At 44.3% G+C, this 23,169-nt stretch overlaps 2 protein-coding genes across 2 annotated transcripts; one reads left to right on the forward strand and one right to left on the reverse strand.

Moving 5' to 3' along the window:
* Nucleotides 1-2,501: 2,501 nt before the first annotated feature.
* On the reverse strand, nt 2,502-4,055 carry LOC123496896 (uncharacterized). The gene is made up of 5 exons (XM_045232305.2): nt 3,839-4,055; nt 3,454-3,766; nt 3,269-3,370; nt 3,017-3,193; nt 2,502-2,939 (listed from the first exon to the last, which is right to left on the reverse strand). Exons 1-5 carry the CDS (start codon nt 3,991-3,993, stop codon nt 2,676-2,678), a joined length of 1,011 nt encoding a protein of 336 aa, XP_045088240.2. The 5' UTR covers nt 3,994-4,055; the 3' UTR covers nt 2,502-2,675.
* Nucleotides 4,056-7,194: 3,139 nt separating this feature from the next.
* LOC109776388 (putative disease resistance RPP13-like protein 1) lies at nt 7,195-11,200 on the forward strand. The gene has a single exon (XM_020335029.4). It carries the CDS (start codon nt 7,603-7,605, stop codon nt 9,133-9,135), a length of 1,533 nt encoding a protein of 510 aa, XP_020190618.1. The 5' UTR covers nt 7,195-7,602; the 3' UTR covers nt 9,136-11,200.
* Nucleotides 11,201-23,169: the final 11,969 nt, after the last annotated feature.

Below are 23,169 nucleotides of genomic sequence, written 5' to 3' on the forward strand. Positions count from 1 at the left end.
GTGACTAACTATTATATTGCCATTTCCATAGGTATGGAAACAATGAAGGGGGTGGAGGACACGGAGGGGGAAGGTGAGCTCCCTTGGTGGTCGGAGGAGGGAGAAGAAGAAGAAGAAGAGAGGAAGAAGAAGGGACAAGGACCGTGACCTTCTTATGAACCAAAATGTGTGCTACTATGTGCTATGGGACGTAAATGACTATGTCTTTTGCCTCAATGTTTGTGTATGACTATGTGATTGGACTACTCTATTGCTATGTGTGTATGAGTATGTGATTTGGACTACTATATGTGCTATGTCTTCTTTCTGTGTTTTGGACTACTACATGTGATTTGGATATGATTATGTGCCATCTATGTGAATCACAAAACATAAAAAGCACTTTGTATTTGAAAACAGCAGATAGTGCAGCGCCTAAGGGTAAGGCGCCACACTACTCAGTGCAGCGCCTCTTCCTTAGGCGCTGCATACTCACTTAGCAAATTTTTGGGTGCAAAAGCTACTGGAACGCTTCTGTTGCTCTCTGGACTGGCATGTCCAGGTGTGCAGCGCCCATGGGAGAGGCGCCTCACTGCTGGGCGCTGCACAGTACAGTGCAGCGCCTCTCCCTTGGGCGCTGCAGACTGACTAAGCAAATTTTTGGGCCGAAAACCTACTGGAACGCTTCTGTTGCTCTCTGGACTGGGATGTCAAGCCGTGCAGCGCCTAAGGGCAAGGCGCTGCACTGTGGTGTGTGGCGCCTTACCCTTGGGCGCTGCACATCTAGACATGTATTAGGCTGCACTCACCCCCCTCCCACCCATCCCCACCCCACACACCCCCACCCCCACACAAACCCGAAGCTCAGTGCCTCCCCTCTGCCCTCCTCTCTCCCCCTCTCAAATCCTCCTCAGATCCGGAGTATTTGACCGTGGATTTAGAAGCCAACCCCTCCCTTAAGGTAATCTCCTCCGATCCCCTCGTTTTCATCCATAGGAATTGTCACATTTGCTCAAATCTTGCTACTTTGGGGAAACCCTAGTTTTGGCTTGGATTTGCAAATTTGTGTTGAATGATGTTATGCTTCTTTGCTAATTTGGTATGGTTAGGCTTTCATAGTATGCTAGGGTTAGGGTTATGTGTGTTTGATGTTGGTGTTAGGGTTATGCTATGGTTAGGATTGTGGTTATTGTTAAGTGGGGGTTAGGGTTAACCAAGAATTCTCGGTTTTGTAGGCATGGCTTCATCCGGTTCCATGACGAGGCCACCGTGTGCTAACCAAGAAGACATGCCGAACAAGTGGAAGGACGCATCTTTGGACAAGGTGAAGGAGAAAGATGTCGACATCCCGCCATGTTGGTGTGGAGATGTTTGCAAGGTGAAGGTGTCCACCGACCGAAATAAATCATGGACGGAAGGGCGGAGATATTTTGTATGCCCGAACTATGCTTATGATCGTGCACTTCCAACTAACACCTATGACCAACCACCGGTAAGCTCGAGAAGTAAATTGTTACTATCAAATGTGTGTCAACACTAACAAAAAATTTGTATGCAGTCACCGCCTCCTCTATGCAAGTACTTCACGTGGATAGATCTTGAAGTGCCAGAAGATGTCAAAAAGGACCAATACCAAGATTGTCATAGGAGGCAACGGCGGTTCGAAGAATCGTTTCAAAGAGGCTTGGAGGAAGAGCGTCGTCAGAAGGAGAGGATGGAGCGGAAAAAACGAGAGGAGGAGAGGGCACGCCAAGCGAAACTTGCTCGCGAGGAGGAGAGGGCAAGAAAGCTTGCAAAGGCTCGCGAGGCGCAAGAGGAGGACTCGGCCCGTGACAAGATGGGAAATGGCCTCGCTCTACTCAGTAGGGACTTCGCTTCGGTGCACTCGTCGTCAACTATCTTCTACTGAATGTGTCGTGAACTTGTGAGGGCATGTGAGATGCTGGTGAAGTATCTTCTAGGGCAAGCTGCCATTTGTAATGAATGTGTCAGGAACCATATCGTAGTAACGTTTGAATTGTCTTAAGTTATGAACTCATCGGCATAAAATTTGTGTTTGTTCAAATTGCTGTGATGCTGCAGTCATTGTAAGTATTATGTTGTTCCGGTGAAATGAATGTGCTGTAAACTCTGTTTTTTCATTAAACAGCCGTGCAGCACCCAGAACACAGGCGCTGCACTATACCATGCAGCGCCCAAGGGATAGGCGTCACACAGTACAGTGCAGCGCCTGGCTCTTGGGCGCTGCACTATGACTTGGTAATTTTCGTGGATGGTCAGTGCTGAAAGCCTTCTGTGGCCCTCTGGATAGCCATGGCTAGGTCGGCAGCGCCTATAAGACGGGCGCTGCACTGTACTGTGCAGCGCCTAGGCGTTGGGCGTCACACAGTACTGTGCAGTGCGTGTCTGTTGGGCACTGCAGTGTTGTTAACTGCCAAACTGCAGAAACAGATGCCATTTTGGCCTCATGCAGCACTGACATAACTTGCTACAACATAAATAAAATTACTATAGACTGCACATACTGAACAAAGACAACTAATAACTTGAACATCACATCATTTAGGACAATTCAACATTACTACTAGTTCGCAAACACAAATACCACGCTAGTAAGAATTCACCAACATATAACATAACCTCACAAGTTCATCGACCTAATGAAACGGCTACAAGAGCACTAACAAACACAAGCACTAATGCCTTCCGCGCGTGTTCCTGGTGCCACGCCTGCAGGTAATCTTCTTCTTCCTGGGTGGACGAGGCTCCTCTTCCTGCACTTCCTCCTCCGCCTCATCATCCAAGCTAGCCATTCGCGAGGTCCCTACGACCACCTTTGGGTTGCCTCTGTTGTCAAAGTCGTTGGGCGTGTACCGGCGTCTGGGCTGCCTAGGCTTGAACACATATGGGGACCGAAGTTGAGCGTCCGCCAAAGTCATGTCATCATCAAGCTCATGGCCCTATCACACAATCAAACAATATGGTGAAGACCGGCGTCGTAATCAAGTGATAATCACATCTAAAGGATTAGTCATACCTCTTGGGTGACCACGCCATCATCATCCAGATAAGCATATGAGGAACTCACATCGTCCCCCTGATGGTGAGATGAGGGGTCTGATGGTGTACCAGACCTAGAGGCAGATGGTTCATCAAATTTGGGATCACGGCAACCGAGAAGATTCGATAACCGCCTTAACTTCTTGGCCTGACGCTGTAACATGAACACGTGTGGAAGATATCAAACTCTGCAACATAGTCTGGCTCTCATAGTGAATGCGATATGTACCTTGAGGAATGCTCGTAGTGAACCATCATCATTGCCTTTTCCAACCGGTGTGTTCTCGAGAATAGACCGGCTCTCATCAGCTGCTTTCTTGATCTCGGTGCGCTACGGATGAGAAAGAATGAACACATTAGCCATTCAAACATGTGTAATACGGCCAACGGGAAAGTAAAGAAGGAACACTTTACCACATAATTAATCACCGGAACAACAGGGACTCCTTGCCCTACCCTGACATCTCTGTTGTACTTCCCCTTTGATAGATCCTCAAAGTTTACGGGTTCTTCAAGAATATCCTCATTATATGCCGGCGGGCATATCTCAACTCGAGTATTTTCAAGAAGCCATCGTATGTAGTTATCACAAGCAAGTGGGTTATGCTCACGAAGCTGGGCGCGTGCACTGCTACGAGCTTGCTCCACGCAAAGCTGGAAGCGGGTAACATACGAAGCATGATGCTTGTCCCAGTCCTTTATCTTCCGCTGCCTTCTCCTGTCCAACCTGCATGGTACAATACCAAACATTAGCAAAATCAAGAAGGACTGACGATGCTTAGTCAATACGCTCTCTTACCTATGAAGTGCTTTGTCCATATCCACCCATTCCGGCGGGTGAGGCTGGAACAAACCAAACTGACAAAACACGCGATGCGGCAAATGAAACTCAACAGCCCAGTTGCATATCAGTGGGCACCGCATAAGCCAGAGATCCCTATCCCGCAAGCACATCGGGTTGATGCAAAACTCCGGGGTGTACCCAAGTCTGTCATCGGCGCCATATGGCTGCCATTCCACCTATGAAATAGGGCAACAATGCAAAATTGGTGACTTTTTTTCAGGCAAACATGAGAAATGACTGAAGTAATGACCTCGTTACCTGCTCAGGCGTAATCGTGTCCAACTCGGTAACGTACTTCTGGTACATGAGATTGACATCGTTCGTCATCTCGGAAACCACATCCCACTTGTAAGCCCAAGTGGGGCGCCGTAATTCGTCATCTTCATCTTCATACCAAGGATTAAACCTGACGCTCTTCGGGCGTCCAACAGGCAGACGCTCCCAGCTCCATACAGAAAGTAGAAGCATATTACCACCAATGCCTGCACTATGTGTGATCCTGCAACACGCATCGTCCAGCTGCATATGAAAGAAAAACAATGTTAACTTGACAGCAAGCTTGCATTGCTAATGAAGAAATGAGTTGATCACAAAACAGACCAACTACCTGTCGGTACAAGTAGGCAAGAGTCGCTGAACCCCAGCTCCATTTGCTATCGAAGACGGTCAACGCCTTCAGCCACATCCATGGAGCGTTCTTGCCAGTGGAGTCAGGAAACAAAGTCCTCGACACAACATACCACATGTAGACACGAGCATGTGTCTGGATCACATCATCAGTCGCATCCGGAGGGCACGTCGCAAAGTGAGTTTGAATCCACGTGAAAGCAGCTCCGGCTGCTTTCCTTTCCCTCTTCTTCTTCTCTTCTCCCTCCTCTACATCAGCCTCAGCCTCAGTAGGAGCCATACCGATAAGAGCAATCATCTGCTCGCGCCACCCATCAGAATCGGTGCTCATACAGAGAGGCATCCCGTCGATAGCAAGACCGGTGATCAACGAGACATCCTCGAGCGTCACGGTCATCTCCCCAGTCCGAAGATGGAAACTATGCGTCTCCGGCCTCCACCGATCAGCAAGAGCGGACACCAGTGGAGCGTTTAGATTCGGCGTGGACCGGCTGACCAACTGAATCCACGGGAGTAGTCCTGCCTGCTTGATGTATGGTGTGTACCGCTCATCGTAAGGCATCGCAGGACTAGAGACCCCGTGATACCGAATCTTCAAAGATTCAAGCTTCTGCAAAAAACAAGTAATGACAAATCTTAGGGCATGTAAATTTTAACTTAAGGCAAATTTGCAAAATATTTAGATTACTCGTTATTACCATCTCCTTCTCGCGCATCATGTAGGCCCGGTGTTTCGTGTCGTAGACATCGTCGAGAAGCCAAACCATCCTTACAAATTTCAAACAATAAACATATATGAGTTCATCTCAAATATCGGTAAACACTCAACATTTCATATGTGTTCATCTAAACATCTCATATGTATTCATCTACAAGAATCTCAACATCTCCTTCTCACACAATGAATAAATGATTGTAAATTATCATATATATCTAGTATGTCATATGTGTTCAAGTAAATCAACATCTCATATTTCAAATAAACTCAAACATTTCATGTATATCTAAAAAAACTCAACATCTCACATATAGCTACAAAACTCAACATCTCATAATTATCTACAAAACTAGGCATCTCATATATATCTAAAAAAATTACAATCTAGGTTTCACTAACAAGAATCATATAGTGTGTGTGGGGGGGGGGGGATCAAAGGTTCCACCTAATCTTGGGCAAACAAAGATCCAAACCAAGCAAATCAAAGGTTCCACCTAATCTTGGGCAAATTCCTAAAATTGCAACGCATTTACGGAGGAAAAGAAAGGGAACGGAGGAGTTTACCTAGTAGGAGGGATTGGAGATCGAATCCGGGCCTCAAACCTTTAGATCTGAGAGGGGTGTGGGGGGATCCGAAGGGGGCGCCGCCGCCGCCGCCGCTCTCTGTAAACAGAGCAACTTCCTCAGAGGGGGAAGAACTGCTGGGAGGGGCTGGCCCGATGCGGCTTAAGTCAATGTGCAGCGCCCAAGCGATAGGCGCTGCACTTCACACAGTGTGGCGCCTAAGCCTTAGGCGCTGCAGTGCTGTCTGTGGGGCCACAACTGGACCAGGGCTGCCACGCTGGCAGGAGGTGCGACGCCTAAGGCAGAGGCGCTGCATGGTAGTGTGCAGCGCCTAGCTGTCGTGCGCCACACGAAAGGGTCAGCCGAATGAATTTTTTTCGAAAGCAGATCAGTTTGTGATTTGATTTCGCCCTTAGGTCAAATATGTGATTTCTGCCTTTTTTTTTTTTTGTTTGCGTTACATGTCGCCGGTCCGTTACCTGTGGCCAGAGATCCTTGAAAAAAAATGACTGCCCACTACGACGCGTATGCCGCGGCCGTGCCACATCGGCGTGACGTTGATCTTGAAATGTCCCTGGCCAGCAGCAGCCCATTTCCGTGGTTGGCGATGTGCCGTCTGTCACGACCGGATTGTATTCAGAGACGACTCTGGAAGACTGGAACTCCTCATGGCCGCTTTCTTTCTAATCCGCCAAAACAGTAACGCTACATCTATGAAATTTTATACGTCGGAGCAAACTAACGAGCTGAAATGGAGGCATACGGTTAGAATCATGGGAAGTCTTACAGTGGAAATTTTGTGGGGAGGGATAAGCCAGTTTTTTCGTAAGTTTAGGTTATCGCCCACAAAATCTCCCATCAAATTACCAAAACTTTGCTAAAACTTTGGACATCGTGCTTTTCAATTCTGCTGTCGGATATGGCATGCAACTCTTTCTGTTTGTCAATGAATTTCAGGACAATTTATAGATAAAAACAAAACAAATAAGCATGAAACACGATACAGAGGTTGAATGGTTAGAGGGACTGTGGTATCCCCAGCCCATCAGGGTTCAAATCCTGGTGCTCGCATTTATTCCTAAATTTATTTCAGAATTTCCGGCGATGCGCATTCAGTGGGTGGAGACGTTTCCATCAACGACGAGGTGACTTCGTAAATTTCAAGATGATATACCGGCTCAGTCTTTCGGAGGTGCTCATATGGGTAGGGTTTGCGTGTGTGTTTTCATAAGGGTGAATGTATGCGCGTGTATATGAGCGCTTGCGTCTGTACTGTGTTAAAAAAAACACACGATACAGAGACGTGAAGACTAAGCGGCAACGAGCTTTCCTCACGGCACGCTGCCGATGGACACAAAAAAGAAGACCTCAGGATGCTCAAAGATTTGAATGTATTTTCAATTTCTGTAAGGGTGTTTTTGTAGGTTCTGTGCTACTTAATATATGGCTCTTGGCCTTTTCGAAAAAGATGAATATTTTTTCCTTTTTTCAACAAAATAGATATGCGATGAAAATGTAGGTAACAAAGGCTTACCTGTTACAGCAAACATTCGAGCCTCCGGGCACTGGAAAGTCAAGAGTCAAGTCAGGCTAGCGACAATTCAATTCAGCACGTCACTGAAGGCTCTGATCGGCGCCACATCATAGCGTGTTGATCCATCCCGCATTAGTCACCTTAAAAATCCACACGCATACCCGAGTCCTGAGTAAAATTTGTACAACACACCCCAGCGTTTGACGCTCCTAGTCCTCCGTCTTTATCATTCCCTCTTCCACTGCCGGACCAGTGCTCGAGCCGAGGAGGTTCACAATGGACGTCCTGCTCTCTGCAGTCGTTAGCGACCTCTTCGGCAGGTCGGCATCCTTCGTGATCAACAGATACTTCCAGCGGCAGCCCGGCATCGACATGATTCTCCAGAGGCTGGAGAGAGTAGTACTGAGAATCGACACCGTTGTCGAGGAGGCAGAGGGGCGGCACATCACCAACCAAGGGATGCTCCGTCAGCTCAAGATGTTGAGGCAAGGGATGTACAGAGGCCACTATGTTCTTGATGCCTTGACATTCCAAGCCCCTGACGATGAGGAGGAGGAGGAGGAGGAGGTCAGCCATTCATCGTCTGCGCTCACCAATGTAACTCCAGCCAAACGGCTTCGTTTCTCTCAGGCTGGCAGCAGTACTAGTAACAGAGAAGAACTGTTGTTTGGTGTAAACAGCAACGTACGAGAAGAGCTGCAGCGGATGGTTGATACCCTTGAAGACACCATGGCTGGTATGAAAGAATTTCTTTTCTTCTTGCAGTCGTGTCCTCCGATACTCCGCCAACCTTATGGCGCATATTTGCTCTTGGACAATTGCATGTTTGGTCGCCAATCAGAACGGCAACGGGTCCTGGATTTCTTGCTGCGTCCCAGTGCTGCTCCAGATTTGGCTGTACTTCCGATTGTTGGTCCAATAAGAGTAGGGAAGACCACTCTTGTTGAGCATATTTGCAGGGATGAGAGTGTGCGTGATCGTTTCTCAATGATCCTCTTCTTTCCAGAAGGCAGCCTCAAGGATGAAGGAGTGATCGACCTGAAAGGGGAAAATATTAATGGTCTAGTCAAACATCGGGATTGTGCTTCTTCAAACATGTTGCTGATTATTGTTGAAATAGGTGAGGACATTAACAAGGAAGCATGGAGAAGGCTGAAATCTTCCACGACACGCATGACACCGCGTGGTGGGAGTAAAATTATAATCACAAGTCGTTCTGGAAGAATTGTTAATCTAGGAACAACCGAAACACTTTGGCTGGACTATCTCCCTCCAGAAGCTTATTGGCACTTTTTCAAATCAATTGCATTCGGAAGCACAAACCCTAATGAGCACCCAAAACTGGCAACAATGGCTATGGAGATCGCTTTGGAACAGAGACAATGTTTCACAGGCACGCATCTTGTTGCTGGGATACTGAGAGATAACTTCAATGCTCGATTTTGGCGCACAATTCTTGAATGCGTGAGAGCATATAAACAGACACATCTCCTTATGTTTGAAAAGCACCCAAACCTTCGTTTGCGGGAAGATGAACCAGTGTACTATTGGAGATTGGCGAAGAGCCGCAGATATTTCTTGATTTGCAACTATCATCAGTCAGATTCCTCCAGTGAGGAAGTCCCCAAGATCAGTGTGCGGGACATCCTCTTAGGATGTACACTACCTCATGGGGAATTTGAGGCTCTTGCATGGAGGTCTCGCATACCACCCTACTACAACTACACAATAAGCTGTAAGATGCAAGCGCCAGAACCTAAGGTTGGAAGAAAGAAGCGCATGCCTCAGGACGAAGGACATTTGAGTTGAGTAACATACTGCCTGTGGCTCACATTATGTATGCTACCACATTGTCTTGCGAATTGGGAAACATTATTGTGGTTTTACTTTAAGAGTCTAGCCAAGTTAGTTAACATGTACTGTCTGTTAACGTGTAAGCGTGGAGGAGTCCTATCCTACTCCTACTAGTATAAATGTTTGCATGTCGAGTACACTCTGCTTGTGTTTGGCTAAGTACTTTCAGAGTCAAGGCAATGGAGTCCAAAACGAGTTGTATTTAGAAAGTTAGATCCGCATCTTATCGAAGGTGCTATATATTATACCCAAGCCTTGTAATAATCCTTGAACATGGAGAAAAGAGTAGAGAAAATTATCGCGTGCGTGCATACGTGTAGTTTGATCTTTGGCAAAAGCCAACAAGTTTCAATTCCTCTGACACCCCGAAACACACAGCTTGGTATCTACTCCCTCCGTTCCTAAATATAAGTCTTTTTAGAGATTCCAATATGGACTACATCCAGAGCAAAATGAGTGAATCTACATTCTAAAATATGTCTATATACATCCGTATGTGGTTCGTATTGGAATCTCTAAAAAGACTTATATTTAGGAACAGAGGGAGTATCTGACAAATTCCTATGAGCTAGTGTGTTACCTGGGATCAGGACGGGCTTGCAAATACATTCTTCTCCTATCAATACATCAAAATACAAAGCTTTTGTGTTTTCTTGAAAAAAAAAACATACTCCCTCCGTTCCAAAATAAGTGTCTCAGCTTTGTACAAAATTTAGTACAAAGTTGTACTAAAGTTGAGACACTTATTTTGGGATGGAGGGAGTACTTTTTGGGGAATGAGTGTGTAGTCATACGGATTGATCTCCCTCCCATATCCCAGATATGATCTTGTGTGCCATGGAGTAACACGGTATAGTACCCTGATACTACCAAACAGAGCAGTCAAGTATGGGCCTGCAGAAGTACGAATATCATTCTTATTACCAACTACCAAGTGCTGGGATCTCAAGTTCTCAACGGATGATTAGTTTCAGGCATCATCAATTTGCACCTACATGGCACATGGCAAAAGCACTATGCTGGGAACAGGGGAAACTATATTTTGCAAGAGGAACAGGGAACATATTGAAAACAAACGAAAGACATTGATCCTACAAATAGTCATTCTTATTGGTAGTTGGATCCAAGTAAACAGAAAGCGCAACGGAACTGATTCAGAAATAACTGTGTTTGGGGTACAATTAAAATGTGTGAATCACTTTAGTTTCCTTACTGCTGCATTCAGATAAGTGAATAACTTGGCATGCTAGGTTGAATGTGAGCGGTACAGAAAACTGAAGCTAGTTTCAGTGGCTCCGGGTCTTTGAACTATATGGGAGGCATACATGCTGCATGTTTAGGAAGAAAATACCTGACCAATTCAATATGTGGGCTTCTGATGCACACATAGAACTCAGAAACGAGAAACTCTGCCCTGGGGTGTCTAGGTAACTCGGTCAGGTGACGCTTGAAGATCTCAGCACAAATGCAGGATGGAGGCTTGCAATGGCGAGGAACCTGGATAATTGATGAATTGGGATGCTACAATCTTTATGCGAATGTGTGTGTTGTCAAGTAGACCATGTGCTAGAATTACCAAGATCCCTATGCAATTCTCAAACAGGCAAGATTGCCAAAGGACAAAATGACAAACAACCTACACTTAGTACATATTAGGAACTGACAGATTCATACAAGTAGAGTAGAGCAAATTCGGACTAATCATACGGGAAGACAAGATTCGACGGACAAGAGTGAAGAAAGATGAGAGCTGTGAGCTAGATGATGCCACAGGGTCGTCCGATTCGATTCAACTGGGCCATTGGATTGGACCGAACGGGGGTTAGCCAGCTAGGAGATGCAGACCTTGACGCCGAGGACGGTGAGGGCGGCGGGCACGGCGCGGGTGGCCTCCCCGAAGAGCGCGGCGGCCAAGGTGGTGACGTTGGTGACGCCACCGCGACGGAGATGGGGCCGTCGCCGAGGAGCCGGAAGAAGGCGGCGGACTTGGCGAGGAATTAAGCGTGCAGCTTTTTTTTTCTTTTGGAGCCGTAAGCATTATCGCTGGCCAAATGGGCCGGGCCTGGCATGCCGGCCCGCAAGCACGCTGGCATGGCACGTGATAGTTTAATAATACAGCTTATTTTCGTTGTGGTTTTATATACTCATCATATGATTTTATGACCATGATTAGTTATTATATATAGCAGTGGGTGAAAAGAACGTGGAGTAGATTTAAGTGGAGGCAACATATGATGCACATCGAAAGTACTACTAACCCAAACTAGTGCATGTTGCGGGTACTACTAATCCAAACTTGATCTAGTTTGGGTTAGTAGTACTTTCGATGTGCATCACATGTTGCCTCCACTTGAATCTAATCCGTGTTCATTTCACTTACTGATATATATAATAACTCATCATGCTCATATAATAACTTAGCATCATGCATCATCGATCATAATAATAAATAACTCATCATTGGTATCATAATAACAAGTCATACTCATCATCATCGATCATACAACTTCTACTCGATACCACATCATCATCATAGTCATCTAACCAATCCTACTTAGTTGTTCTTAGCACATAATCATGAGTATTAGCTAGGACCTACTACCTTCTCTTAGGTAAAATAGCATAAAACAAGATAGCCCCTGACTCTCCATTATGGAGAATGGAGATTATCCTGTCTTCAATTCTTACCTTTCGCACAATGTTGCTTCCAAGAACCTCCGTACGACTGTCCATACATTTTTCCATTCTTTGATTATCATGTCCTCACTGGTTTTAGAAATCCGATATGGACAGATGTGATTCGTAGGATGGCCTGGCTGTATGTTCAAAACATCAAGGCGGCCATTCTGATACATCAGATGAGGCACACAATCATTGGGGATTTTCTGTTGAAAAACATAGTAATAACTTCGTAGTTAGTAATGTAGTTCAGTTTTAGAAGAATTTATGCAAAAGATGCATGGATGTCGAGTAAAAAAATCTTACCATGGCATCTCCATGGATATTACCGTAGTTCAACACGTGCACTAGTGGCACGTATTGACCATAATGTGGAGGAGTTTGATAATAGGTATTGTAATTCTCAAGATCAATACAAAATGCGACCAGATGATTTTTCTCCTGATAAGTTAACTCAGAGCCATCGGTGTAGTAGGTTCTGTCTACCATCTTCCGCACATTCTTTGAAGAATGAAAATAAGCTGTCAATGGAAATAAGTTGTCAACTATTTTGAAATAAACAATAAATTACTTAATAACTATGTTTAAGAAACTCACATAGCGGTAGAATTGGAAGTGTATCAACAAGGACCCAAATGTCTATATTGTCTTGCTTGATGTCAGGATCACCAAGATCCATGGTGACAAGCATATCCTCATAAAAATCATACATCTTGCAAAGTGCTTCCCAATTTGTGCAACCAAAATGGGTTACGCTCTGAGAATTGTACAGATTTACTTCAAAATCCATACCATGATGGGTCCTTAGGTGAATTTTCTTTGTTTCAAAACTTTCATGGTCTTCAAAACCCATCCTCTCCAAGACATAGCATCTTGCATGGCATGGGATAAGCTAGTAGAATTGTAAAAGATGAAAATTACATGTTGAAATAGTTGAAGTCGTGCTTAATTACGAAAAAACACTTGTCATCATTGCGTACCGTTTCAACATTGAAGGTCTCATGAAGCTTAATGCTGAAGCATCGATCTTCGTCCAGGTGAGGCCTGTCGCACTGACCTCGGTCGTCGTTGCAACAGTCGCACTCCCCCGGGAGACTTTCGTCGTCCGAGTACGACATTTCCTATGTTCATAATTCAAAGATTAAACTTGTACAATTCAATATATGTACTACAAAAACTAAATTAGATCATTATTATTCATCACGGGTTGACTATCGGTCTGCCGAGTCTTTTTCTTGAAAACTCTCAGCTCGCGTGGTGTATACATTCGACCGTTGGTGATGATCGCTCCTCCTTTCGTCCCCGAGTGCATTACACCAAAATGTCTAGCACACGGGAACGAAGGAGAAGCGACCCCCATGACAACAGTTGAGATTTTTCGTCCTCTCATATGTGGTGGAGACTCTCACTCACTGATCCCTCTCTGACATTTGCGACCGTCGGTGATGGTCGTTACTCCTCCTTCCCCTAGTGCATAGCAAAGGTCTAGCACCCGGTGAAGAAGGAGAAACGACCCCCACGACAACAGTCGGGCTTCTTCGTCCTCTCTCATATATGGTGGATACACTCCCTCACTGATTTTTCGACCTTCAGTGGTGGAGCCTCGACAGACTTAAAGTCAACCCGAAATGTCGTTTAATTATTTTTCTAGAAAATCCAGGCCACTCGATATTTCCTACATATTCTAGCACAAGTCATGCCAGAATTCATGGAAAAATACGGCATGACCTTTGCTAAAAAAGGACATATCGAGCGCCTGAAATTTGCCGAAACGGAAATTAATCCAAATCGTAAAATAAATTAGTATTCAAATTAGCATTCATACAATAAGCAAAACTAAATCATCTCTTTCGTCCGTACATCGTTGAATATTATCACTAATACATCTCGAATAGTATCATACATATAACATCACTAATACAGCTAAAACCCTAGCGAACGACGGGTATCGGCGCGGTCGGTGGACACCCTAAGAGAAGGAACCATCACAGGATCATAGCTCCAGTGAGATCCCTGAAGAACCTGCCAGGTATTGGAGAACCTGCCCTCCAACGCAACCATGTAGCGACTGACACGGTGACGTACCACCTCCGTGGGGTCCTCAAGCTTCCGTACTGTCACTGGCCCACGCGACCGCCACCAAAGAAGGTTCGGGTCAACGACGAGCTGGCTCCTCACCAAGCTGCGCCCCCTGGAAGGTAGCACCTTCCAGTACCAGCCCAGCGGAGCCTAGTCCCGGACATGGCCCCTCTGATCAAGCAGGCCTCCTCCGCCGAGTCGACGACGAGGATGCGGGATAGGCATCGTCAACGTCGATGCGGGAATAATTGCTTTAACTAAAAAAATAACAACAAACATGACACCTAAAACACCTAAATTCTATTAACTACACCTAATTAAAAACCTACATTTTGAACATGATTCGATCATAACTAGGGTTCATACTACATTATTCTAATATTAAACACCTAAAATACCTAAATTAAATTAACAACATGGGGTGGCTGGTCTCACCTCGATCGAGGTCGGAGGGGGTCGGTGACGGGGACGACGGCGGGGATGATGCAGGGGCTCCTTGATTTCTGCAAAAACAAAATATAAACAAAAACATTATTATCGTCATCTTAGGACTTAGTGAAACTTCATAAGCTACATTTAATTATTCTATTCAAATTTACTTATAATTTCCTATTCTATTCAAATTTACTTATTCACATTTTCTTAAAATTTCCTATTCTATTCAAAAGACCTACATTTACTTATTTTTTCAATTTCATATTTTATTCTATTCAAATTTACTTATTCAAAATTTCTAAAAATTTCATATTCTATTCAAAAGACCTACATTTACTTATTCTTTTCAAATTACTTATTCAAATTTTCTAAAAACAAAATATACTAAAAACCTACATTTACTAAAAACAAAAACCTGCATTTAACAAAAACTGAAACCTATTTACAGAAAGGGGGAGGAGGAGTGTGGGAGGAGGCCAGGAGGAGGGGAAGGAGGAGGAGGAGAGAGCAGGAGGGGGAGGAGGAGAGAGGAGGCAAGAGGAGGGAGGAGGAGGAGAGAGCAGGAGAGGGAGGAGGGAGGAGCAGGAGGAGGAGGGGGCCGCCGGAGAGGGAGGAGGAGGGGGGGGCGCCGAAGAGGGAGGATGAGGAGGGGGCCGCCGGCGGAGAGCGAGGAGGAAGAGGGGGCCGCCAGCGTCGGAGAGGGAGGAGGAGTAGGGAGGGATCGACCTTGGGGTGGAGGAGGAGGACGGCGAGGGCGGCGGCGAGGGCGACGGAGGCGACAGAGAGGCGACGGAGGCGCAGAGAGTGTGCGGGGGAGAGTGAGAGGACGCGCGGGCCCTTAGTGGTAGCGCTTGTCTCTAAAAAGCGATACTGCTAAAATCTGTAGCAGTAGCACTTTCTGAAGAAAAGCGTTACTGCTACAGATTTTAGCAGTAGCGCTTTATGAAGAAAGGCGCTATTGATAAGGCTAAGAATGTAAAAAAATCAAAATACATTGGTCATCAATGATCTTTTTGTGTAGAATCTGAATTGTCAATAGGAATCTTCACCGGTTTAAGATCCTACACATAGAGTTGAATGAAGACCAAGTGGTTGTGATGGTTTGAGAAGCACCATATTTAAGGTGGTACAAATTCTGTTCGCGGAGCGAGGTGGACTAAACTTTGGTATAGGAGGGGGACTGAATTTATCAGTAGCGCTGGTCGGGGAAAAAGCGCTATTCCTAAGATGCATAGTAGTAGCGCTTTCAAAACGTGAACGCTACCACTATCCCTAGCATACCTGGAATGGCCTGACAATTGTAGTAGTAGCGCGTTTTATAGGTTCAGCGCTGCTTCTATGATCATAGTAGTAGCGCCCGTGATGCCCAAGCGCTACTGCTATGTAGCAGTTGCGCTTTCCTTGAACAAGCGCTACTGGTGAGCTCCTGTGTATAAGCATTTCCCTAGTAGTGGCAGATTTCTTTTTTCTTAGACAACCTCACGAAGCTTTTATTAATTTGTCATAGTGTTTACAATTTTTTTAGATAATTCCACGAAGCTTTATTAATTCATCACAATGTTTACAGGGACAGAAGGAAGATTTCCTGGGTGACCTAACCAAACATGGCGGCACACATAGACGGAGGGAAAGTCTCCAGGGTGTCCCGGCCACACATGGCGGCACTGGGCCTGGGCTTCAGGGGAATGCTCTACGGGACACACCTCTACCAGATAGCAACTCTAGTAGCCTCACCTAAAAATCTAAAAAAACTATAAAAACAACTCTAGTAGCCTAAAAAACAAATACCAACACTAGCAGTTGTTGGGCAAGGCTTGAGTGCTGCGGCGGCGGTTAGCAGAGACCGGGACGGGAATTTTCTAGGCACTTCGACCATTGTGTTTAAAGGTATTTTAGACCCTACAACTTTGAAAGCATTGCCGATGAGGGAGACTATGCACTGACGGAGAATCTCAATTTACAAGATATACATGTTGCACTGGATTGCAAGGTGGTCATTGACGACATGAAGCTGGGAGGTGGAGCTGCTTATGATGCCATCATACATGAAATTATAGAGTAATCTAGAGTTTTTAATTCTTGTGATTTCGTTCATGAGTTTAAGAGCTCGAATTTTGAAGCTCACAATCTAGTGAAGCACGCGTTACAGTTAGGGGTTCGCAGAGGGCAACCCTTGCTTCCAACTCGACGGGATTAGATTTAACGTTCGGGTTAATTGATAAGTGTGTTGTGTGGTGTCTGAGATCATCACATCTTGCAACCAAATGAACACGGCAACAAGCGCAATTAACGAGGATAGTCAGCAACACAGGTGGGGTACCATACTAAAATAGAGGCGGCGGGGATGGTATTTTTTTTCTCCCGTTGCAACGCACATGCCCTTTTATTAGTATAAATAAACATAAATGGTTTCACTATTTCCCATCCTGGTCCACTAGGCCGGATCCGCCACTACAACAATAACACCACGTGACTAGCCCGCAAGACCCTTGGTCTTGGGTCTTGCCTAAAAAACCACAAGACCTAGGTAGATCACGAGGAAATTAGAAAAGAAAAAAAAGCTTCGGATCCCACGTACATCGAACCATCTCACAAAAACTAAATTCAGCAAGGGCGCTTGTGAATCTTGCCGCTTCATGGAAGCCTTCCCTAGAAATTGTGTTCGTCTTGGTAATAAAGCCGTCCGTTGAAGGCGCATGACCGTTACCTCACAATATAAAGCCCAATCGACCATATTTTATTCTCTGTGTCACGCCTCACCCGGCTTCATCATGGGAATAAAAAAAGGTTTTAAAATTACCCGATGAACATTTTCTTTCTAATACATGTTTGAACATTTTTATACATGTTAAACATCTTTCACATATATGTTGATTTTTTTCGAATATCACGTAATTTTTTTTGAATTATGCAGAGCTTTTATTTTCATTTCATAAAAATTTTAAATGTGATGAACATTTTTTAATTTCACGAACATTTTTTCAAATGCTATCAAAAAACTTAAAAGTTACGCAAGCATAACAGTTTTTAGGCGAGTAATTAACGTTTTTTATGATTTTAATAAAATATGCATCCCTTTTAGAAACCCTAGCAGCCGCCAGGGAAAAATTGGCTATTTTTAAACATGTATTCAAACAAATGTTCAAACGAATATTTGAAAACAAGCACAAAGTGTATTTGACAAAAATTCAACGTGTGTCAAAAATATGTCCCACATGTACACTTAAAATGTACAATGTGTATTGAAAATAGTAGATATGTGTTGAAAAAAGGAAAAAGTGAGAAACACCGAAGAAAGCGGGTGAAGAACTGAAGAAAGACAAAAAAGTGAATTTTTTGAGTAACGACAAAAAAGGGGTAAGGAAAAAATTGCGCTAGATATGAAACAGTACTAGGCCAGCCAGAGGCGAGACCAAGTTACGAGTCACAACGGGCGAGAAATTGATCTGGAGCTGCTACGATTGCTTTCTTTCGTTTTATTTACTATCATGACGGAATTTTCCAGACCCCGCAAGCTACATTTTCTTTTATCAAGAGTTTCATTAGCGAGCTAGACTAACTTAAAGAGATCAAGCCGGTTCGGGATTTGCATGCACAACCAACGGCACCGCAACGACCAAAGGCTCCTCCGGCTGGATACGCCAGGATACACGTAGATGCGGGCGTCAGAAAAGGGAGCGGTGGTTCGGCATCTGCCGTTTTGCCGTGATAGCAACGGTCCGTATATGGGCAGCTCAGCGCTGGTAATAGAAGGAGTTGAAGATGGCCACTCTGGAGGCTATCGCATGTAGAGAAGGGCTCGCTCTTGCAGAGGATCTTAATGTCCAAAATTCCATCATCGCTTCCGACTCCGAACAGGTAGTCTCTGATATTACAAGAAGCAACAAAGGTAGCTATGGTGCTATAATTAATGAGATTAATCTCAAGGTAGCTCAGGTTCTTTGTAAGATTACTTTTGAAGGTCATGTTATTAAAAGCGTTCATTGCACATTTGAAAAAGGTTCATGCAGTGTAAAAAAATTGTTCGCTCAATTTTTAGAAATGTTCGTACCATTCAGAAAAGTGTTTCACATGTATTAGAAAAAATGTTAAACATGCATTCGATTTTTTTAACATTTATTCAATATACTTCGAACATTTATTTTAAAAATTGTTCATCATGTATTTGAAAAACGTTCAATGTGAATAAAAAAATGTTCAGCATGCATCTGAAAAAAAAAATCAACGTGTATTTGAAAAAAATTCAACCTGTATCTAAAAAATGTTTAACGTGTATTTGGAAGATGTTTAACATATATTAAAAATGTTTAAACATGTACTGGAAAAATGTTCATCATGTATTTTTAAAATCTCCATTCTTTTTATTCCCGTGATGAAGCCGCGTTAGGCGTGACACGGAGAATAAAGTACGGCTTGCCAAGCTTTATATTGCGAAGACAAACTTGAAGAAGAAGCGCCACCATCCGCCTGAGAGCCACACCCGCGAGGACTCAAAAATCCTAACCTAAACTACTAACCACAGGGGAGGCACCAGGACCCCCCTCCCCACCATCGACCGCCGAAACGGCAGGCAGAGGGGAGGCGAATCCACTATCTTGCCGGCAAAGCCTAGAGGGAATAGTTTGCCCTAGCCGCCGTAGGATACGGGAGGAAAAGCTATAAGATTTGCCTTCGATCTAGATACTTCCTCCATTTACTTATACAAGGACACAACCTCAAATTACAGGTATCAAGATAAAAATTACTGGTATCTAGTTTGCAAGCTAGCTTATCTTCTGGTTTATCGGATTAATTAATAGGGCACATGCAAATTAGAGGAAATAGAGTGAGGGAGGTAGTAGTTAAGAGTGTCATTATCATCCACTGCATGCATGCGAGTAGTTAAAACATGGTTGCTCGTTGCCTTAATTACTATTGGTTGCCTCGTATTGACGCAAAATGTATTTTCTAATGTGGCCTTGTAGTATTTAAAAATGGAGGGAGTAATCATTTTTCCTTGACGAAATTGGCATCAGGCCATTATGTTTGTTTATATATTAGAGCATGGCAATTTTATTTTCTAGACACCATGGCTCATTTTTTTTCACTGAATATTCTCTTGTAATTTTATAACTATAGCATGGCATTTTTAATGTAAATAGAGCATTGCTGTTGTAAACTACTCCCTCCGTCTCATAATATAAGGGTCATTTTACAGTGCATCCGGACGATATGGACCGTTCGTCGGAGCGAATTCGATGGTCCAGATCCGATGCAATACGCCGATGTCACGTGTATTATATCAGACCCCGAGGGGCATTTTCGGAAGAACAAATATTTCGAACTGATCTTATTTTCCCTCCCAAATATTTCGAGGGTATTCTCGATACGAATTTCAGGGCTATTTTTGGTTCGATTTTTATCCCGTTCGCTAGGGTTTATTCCTCGCCGCCGCTAGGGTTTTAGTCCTCGCCGGCAGGATCTAGCCGCGCGTCGCGGCCCCTCCCTCCCTCCACCCCAATTCCCTCGCGATCTCGGAGTGCCTTTTCAATGAAGAACACGAGAGGAGGCGCACTTCCCTCCCCGCGGCGGCCGCCGGCGAAGATTCCGCGCCATCCCACCTCCCAGTCCTCCATGCGGGTGCCTATAGCCACAAGGTTATAGGCAACCTCTTTCCCACACCCCAATTGGTTGTTTGCGTGCTCTACGCCTCTCCGCCATGGCCGCAGCTTTGATTTGGCCATGCATCTCGTCCGAAGGCAAGGTGGTTGGGTATGGATCATGTTCTGCGGGACTAGATGAAGCCGGCCGCCGGCCTGGACAGCCAGCCCCATTCGTCCAGCCCCGACTGCAAGATCTACGAACGTTCAATCGTTGCATTCATACACTTATACATTCATTCAACATGTATTCTTTCAATTTGGCTGATAGGTGAGATTTGGAGATCAATAGAGATGATAAGCTATTAATTTTGGAATGTACTATAAACAATTCATAGTTTATGTTGCTCAATATTTATGATGCTCGCTTCTTCTTGTGCAATTGCTGGACTGGGATCAACAGACTTGGCATGTGCTTTATAAGAAAAATTAGATTCACATGGGATATCCGCCGTTTGAAGATTGGTGTTAATTCTTATTATGATGTTTTATCCTTGTTAAAGGGAGAGTAATGATCCTCGCAAAGAGCAGAGAGAAAGGAATGACCATTCGATTCTTCCATATATTACATTTCATTCTTCCGTGTTTAGTTATGTCCAACATTTGTTACATGCACACACTTGACAATGTTAGTACAAGTAGTAATCTTTCCTTTGTTTTGCAGGGCTATGACAGAACATGGTATGTGATTCCCTGAGGCAGGATGGATGTACCATGGCCACCCCACTGTGCTCCTGAAGGTGATCCCTTCAATTCAGCGCACGTCCTACCATGCCACACCATGGTCGTTGTAGCACCTGCAGAGGCCCCCTATGGTACGTGCTTTACTCTGGTTATCCTGATGCTCTCTTTTATTGGCTTTGCGGCCTGCGTACGAGACATTGACTGTGCCATTTTCTGGGATTGCGTGTTGATTCATGCAGTATTTTTTCTTCTGTTGTGAGGCTATGCTCATGCTCGTACCTTTTTCTCTCGTATGAAAATAGACATGTCATAATCCATTATTATTCTAGGGTTGCCCGTGCACTGTAATTGGTCCGAACCTTGCCCAGGCACTGTTACTGTCACATGGTTGTAAAAAGCAAATATAGATTTCTACGAGATCCCGTAGAGACCAAATTTATTTCAAGCAAAGTATTGTAACCAATATTATTGAAGTTTCACAACTTTACTCATCCGCAATGGACTAAGAACACGGCTAGGAAACCTTCTTCGGGACTAAAACCCAACCACACCCTACTCTATCGCTTTATGGCCAAGTGTACACTCCACATGTAAGAATGAACCACAATGCTGGAATAACTGCTTGCATCCTCGTCGTCTTCAACCGCAGCTGCATCTGATTGCCTAGCATGGTACTGCTTGAACCTATTCCTGTATTTCATTTTGTTGTAGGGTGAATCGACAAGCACAACAGGTAGCTCTCTTCTGAATTTGTCGATGTAGGCCTGCATGCGAGGGTATGTTAGTATCGTTCCATATGTTTCAGAAAATGACAGAATTTTAGGTGTTACTCTACGTACTTCGTCATATTGCAACCTCAGTTTTACTCCCGTAAATAATTCGATGTTCTTCAGCATGTACAGTGCACAACAAGAACTGCACCATTTTATGTTGTTAGATCATCATTTCAGATATTAACAATCTAAAACAAAAATAAAAGCTAATATTGTTGACTGACGTCTCATCGGATTTTGGCACATTAATATTCCGTACTGGCCATTGCGTCACGTTAATGTCTTCCCATGCATTGCTTTCAATCCCAATGACTCGCATCGCTGCTCTCAGATGTGCTTCCATCCCACGTACCTGCAAGCCCAATGGGATGAGAAGTTGCCTACGACTAATACTTACATACGATGTTAAATCCTTTCTTATAATTAAATATGTTGAAATTCTCACCAAGTTATTTACTTCTCTGGGTACCATACAGTGGAAAAGTGAATCAAGAACCTGAATCTCCTTCCTTCTGGGGTTTACGACCACAAGGAACCAGTGGGTGTTTAAACTATTCGTAGGTAGGAAAACCTGGAGTGCACAGATAATTAGATCAACATGCATAGTGATAAAAATATCTGTTCTACGTCAGGTTAAAATACCATATCATGTTTCAGGTAGGTGGTGCCTTGTGTTGTTCCAGGAATGCCTGCCAAAGCGTCCTCATAGCACTCCTCTATCCTACCATCTCTTTCGAGCTTAGCGACGCTGGCCACCCTCTCAATGTAAACCAGTTGGCCGTACCTTGTGTCAATTGGTTGATCATGACGCATGAGCTGGATCGCAGCATCAACCACCTACAACAATAATCAAGTTAATTGTATTGTACAAAAATGAAACTTCATAAACTAATATATGAAATACTATCTTACTTCGTCACCCAACCATACGCCATCTTCAGATTCATCTTTATGGGTGAGGCATTGCAAATACTTTGATAGCATGACAATGTCATCAACTAAGACCATTTGTTTTTCACGATTTGTAGTGTTGATCAGTGACGCCACGAAATCCTGTCGAACCACGTCTAGCTGGTCCCTCTGGGTTTCAGGAACTTCTGACCTCTTTTTTAAGTTGCTAGAGCCGATTTTCCTCTTTTTACTGTTCGTGTCCTCGGAATCATTTGTACACTCTGATGGAGTCTTGTTTTTCCTTTTTTTCCTCGGTATCGTACGAAGCATACTCGTCATTCTTAAATAATTGCAATACCACCCTTTTCTTTTCGCCCCCATGATTTGGTGGCGTCGATTCAACCACAGTTACTTGTTGCTGCTTTTGAAAGGATTCATCATGGCTGTCATCATCTGTGAAGGCACGGGGCTCTTCAGGATCTCGCGATCCCGTAGCCTTCACAGAGTGCTGCTTACTCCTGATACGTCCATTTTGCATCATGCTTTGATATTGATATTTATCGCATTATGGGCTGTTATTACACATTATGTCACAATACTTATGACTTTTCTCTCTTATTTTACAAGGTTTACATGAAGAGGGAGAATGCCGGCAGCTGGAATTCTGGGCTGGAAAAGGAGCAAATATTAGAGACCTATTCTGCGCAACTCCAAAAGTCCTGAAACTCCCCGGAAGTTATTTTTGGGAAATATAAAAAATATCGAGCGAAGAAAATACCAGAGGGGGCCCACACCCTGGCCACGAGGGT

This window comes from Aegilops tauschii, chromosome 1, assembly GCF_002575655.3.
Source record: "Aegilops tauschii subsp. strangulata cultivar AL8/78 chromosome 1, Aet v6.0, whole genome shotgun sequence".
NCBI classification, from domain to species: domain Eukaryota; kingdom Viridiplantae; phylum Streptophyta; class Magnoliopsida; order Poales; family Poaceae; genus Aegilops; species Aegilops tauschii.

Coding starts and splice junctions, on each gene's coding strand:
- LOC123496896 (XM_045232305.2), bottom strand. CDS start 3,993: ATGTGCTTGCGGGATAGGGATCTCTGGCTTATGCGGTGCCCACTGATA. Junction 3,371..3,453: donor TTCCGGTGATTAATTATGTG/GTAAAGTGTTCC, acceptor TCTCATCCGTAG/CGCACCGAGATCAAGAAAGC. Junction 2,940..3,016: donor ATGGCGTGGTCACCCAAGAG/GTATGACTAATC, acceptor ATTGTGTGATAG/GGCCATGAGCTTGATGATGA.
- LOC109776388 (XM_020335029.4), top strand. CDS start 7,603: ATGGACGTCCTGCTCTCTGCAGTCGTTAGCGACCTCTTCGGCAGGTCG.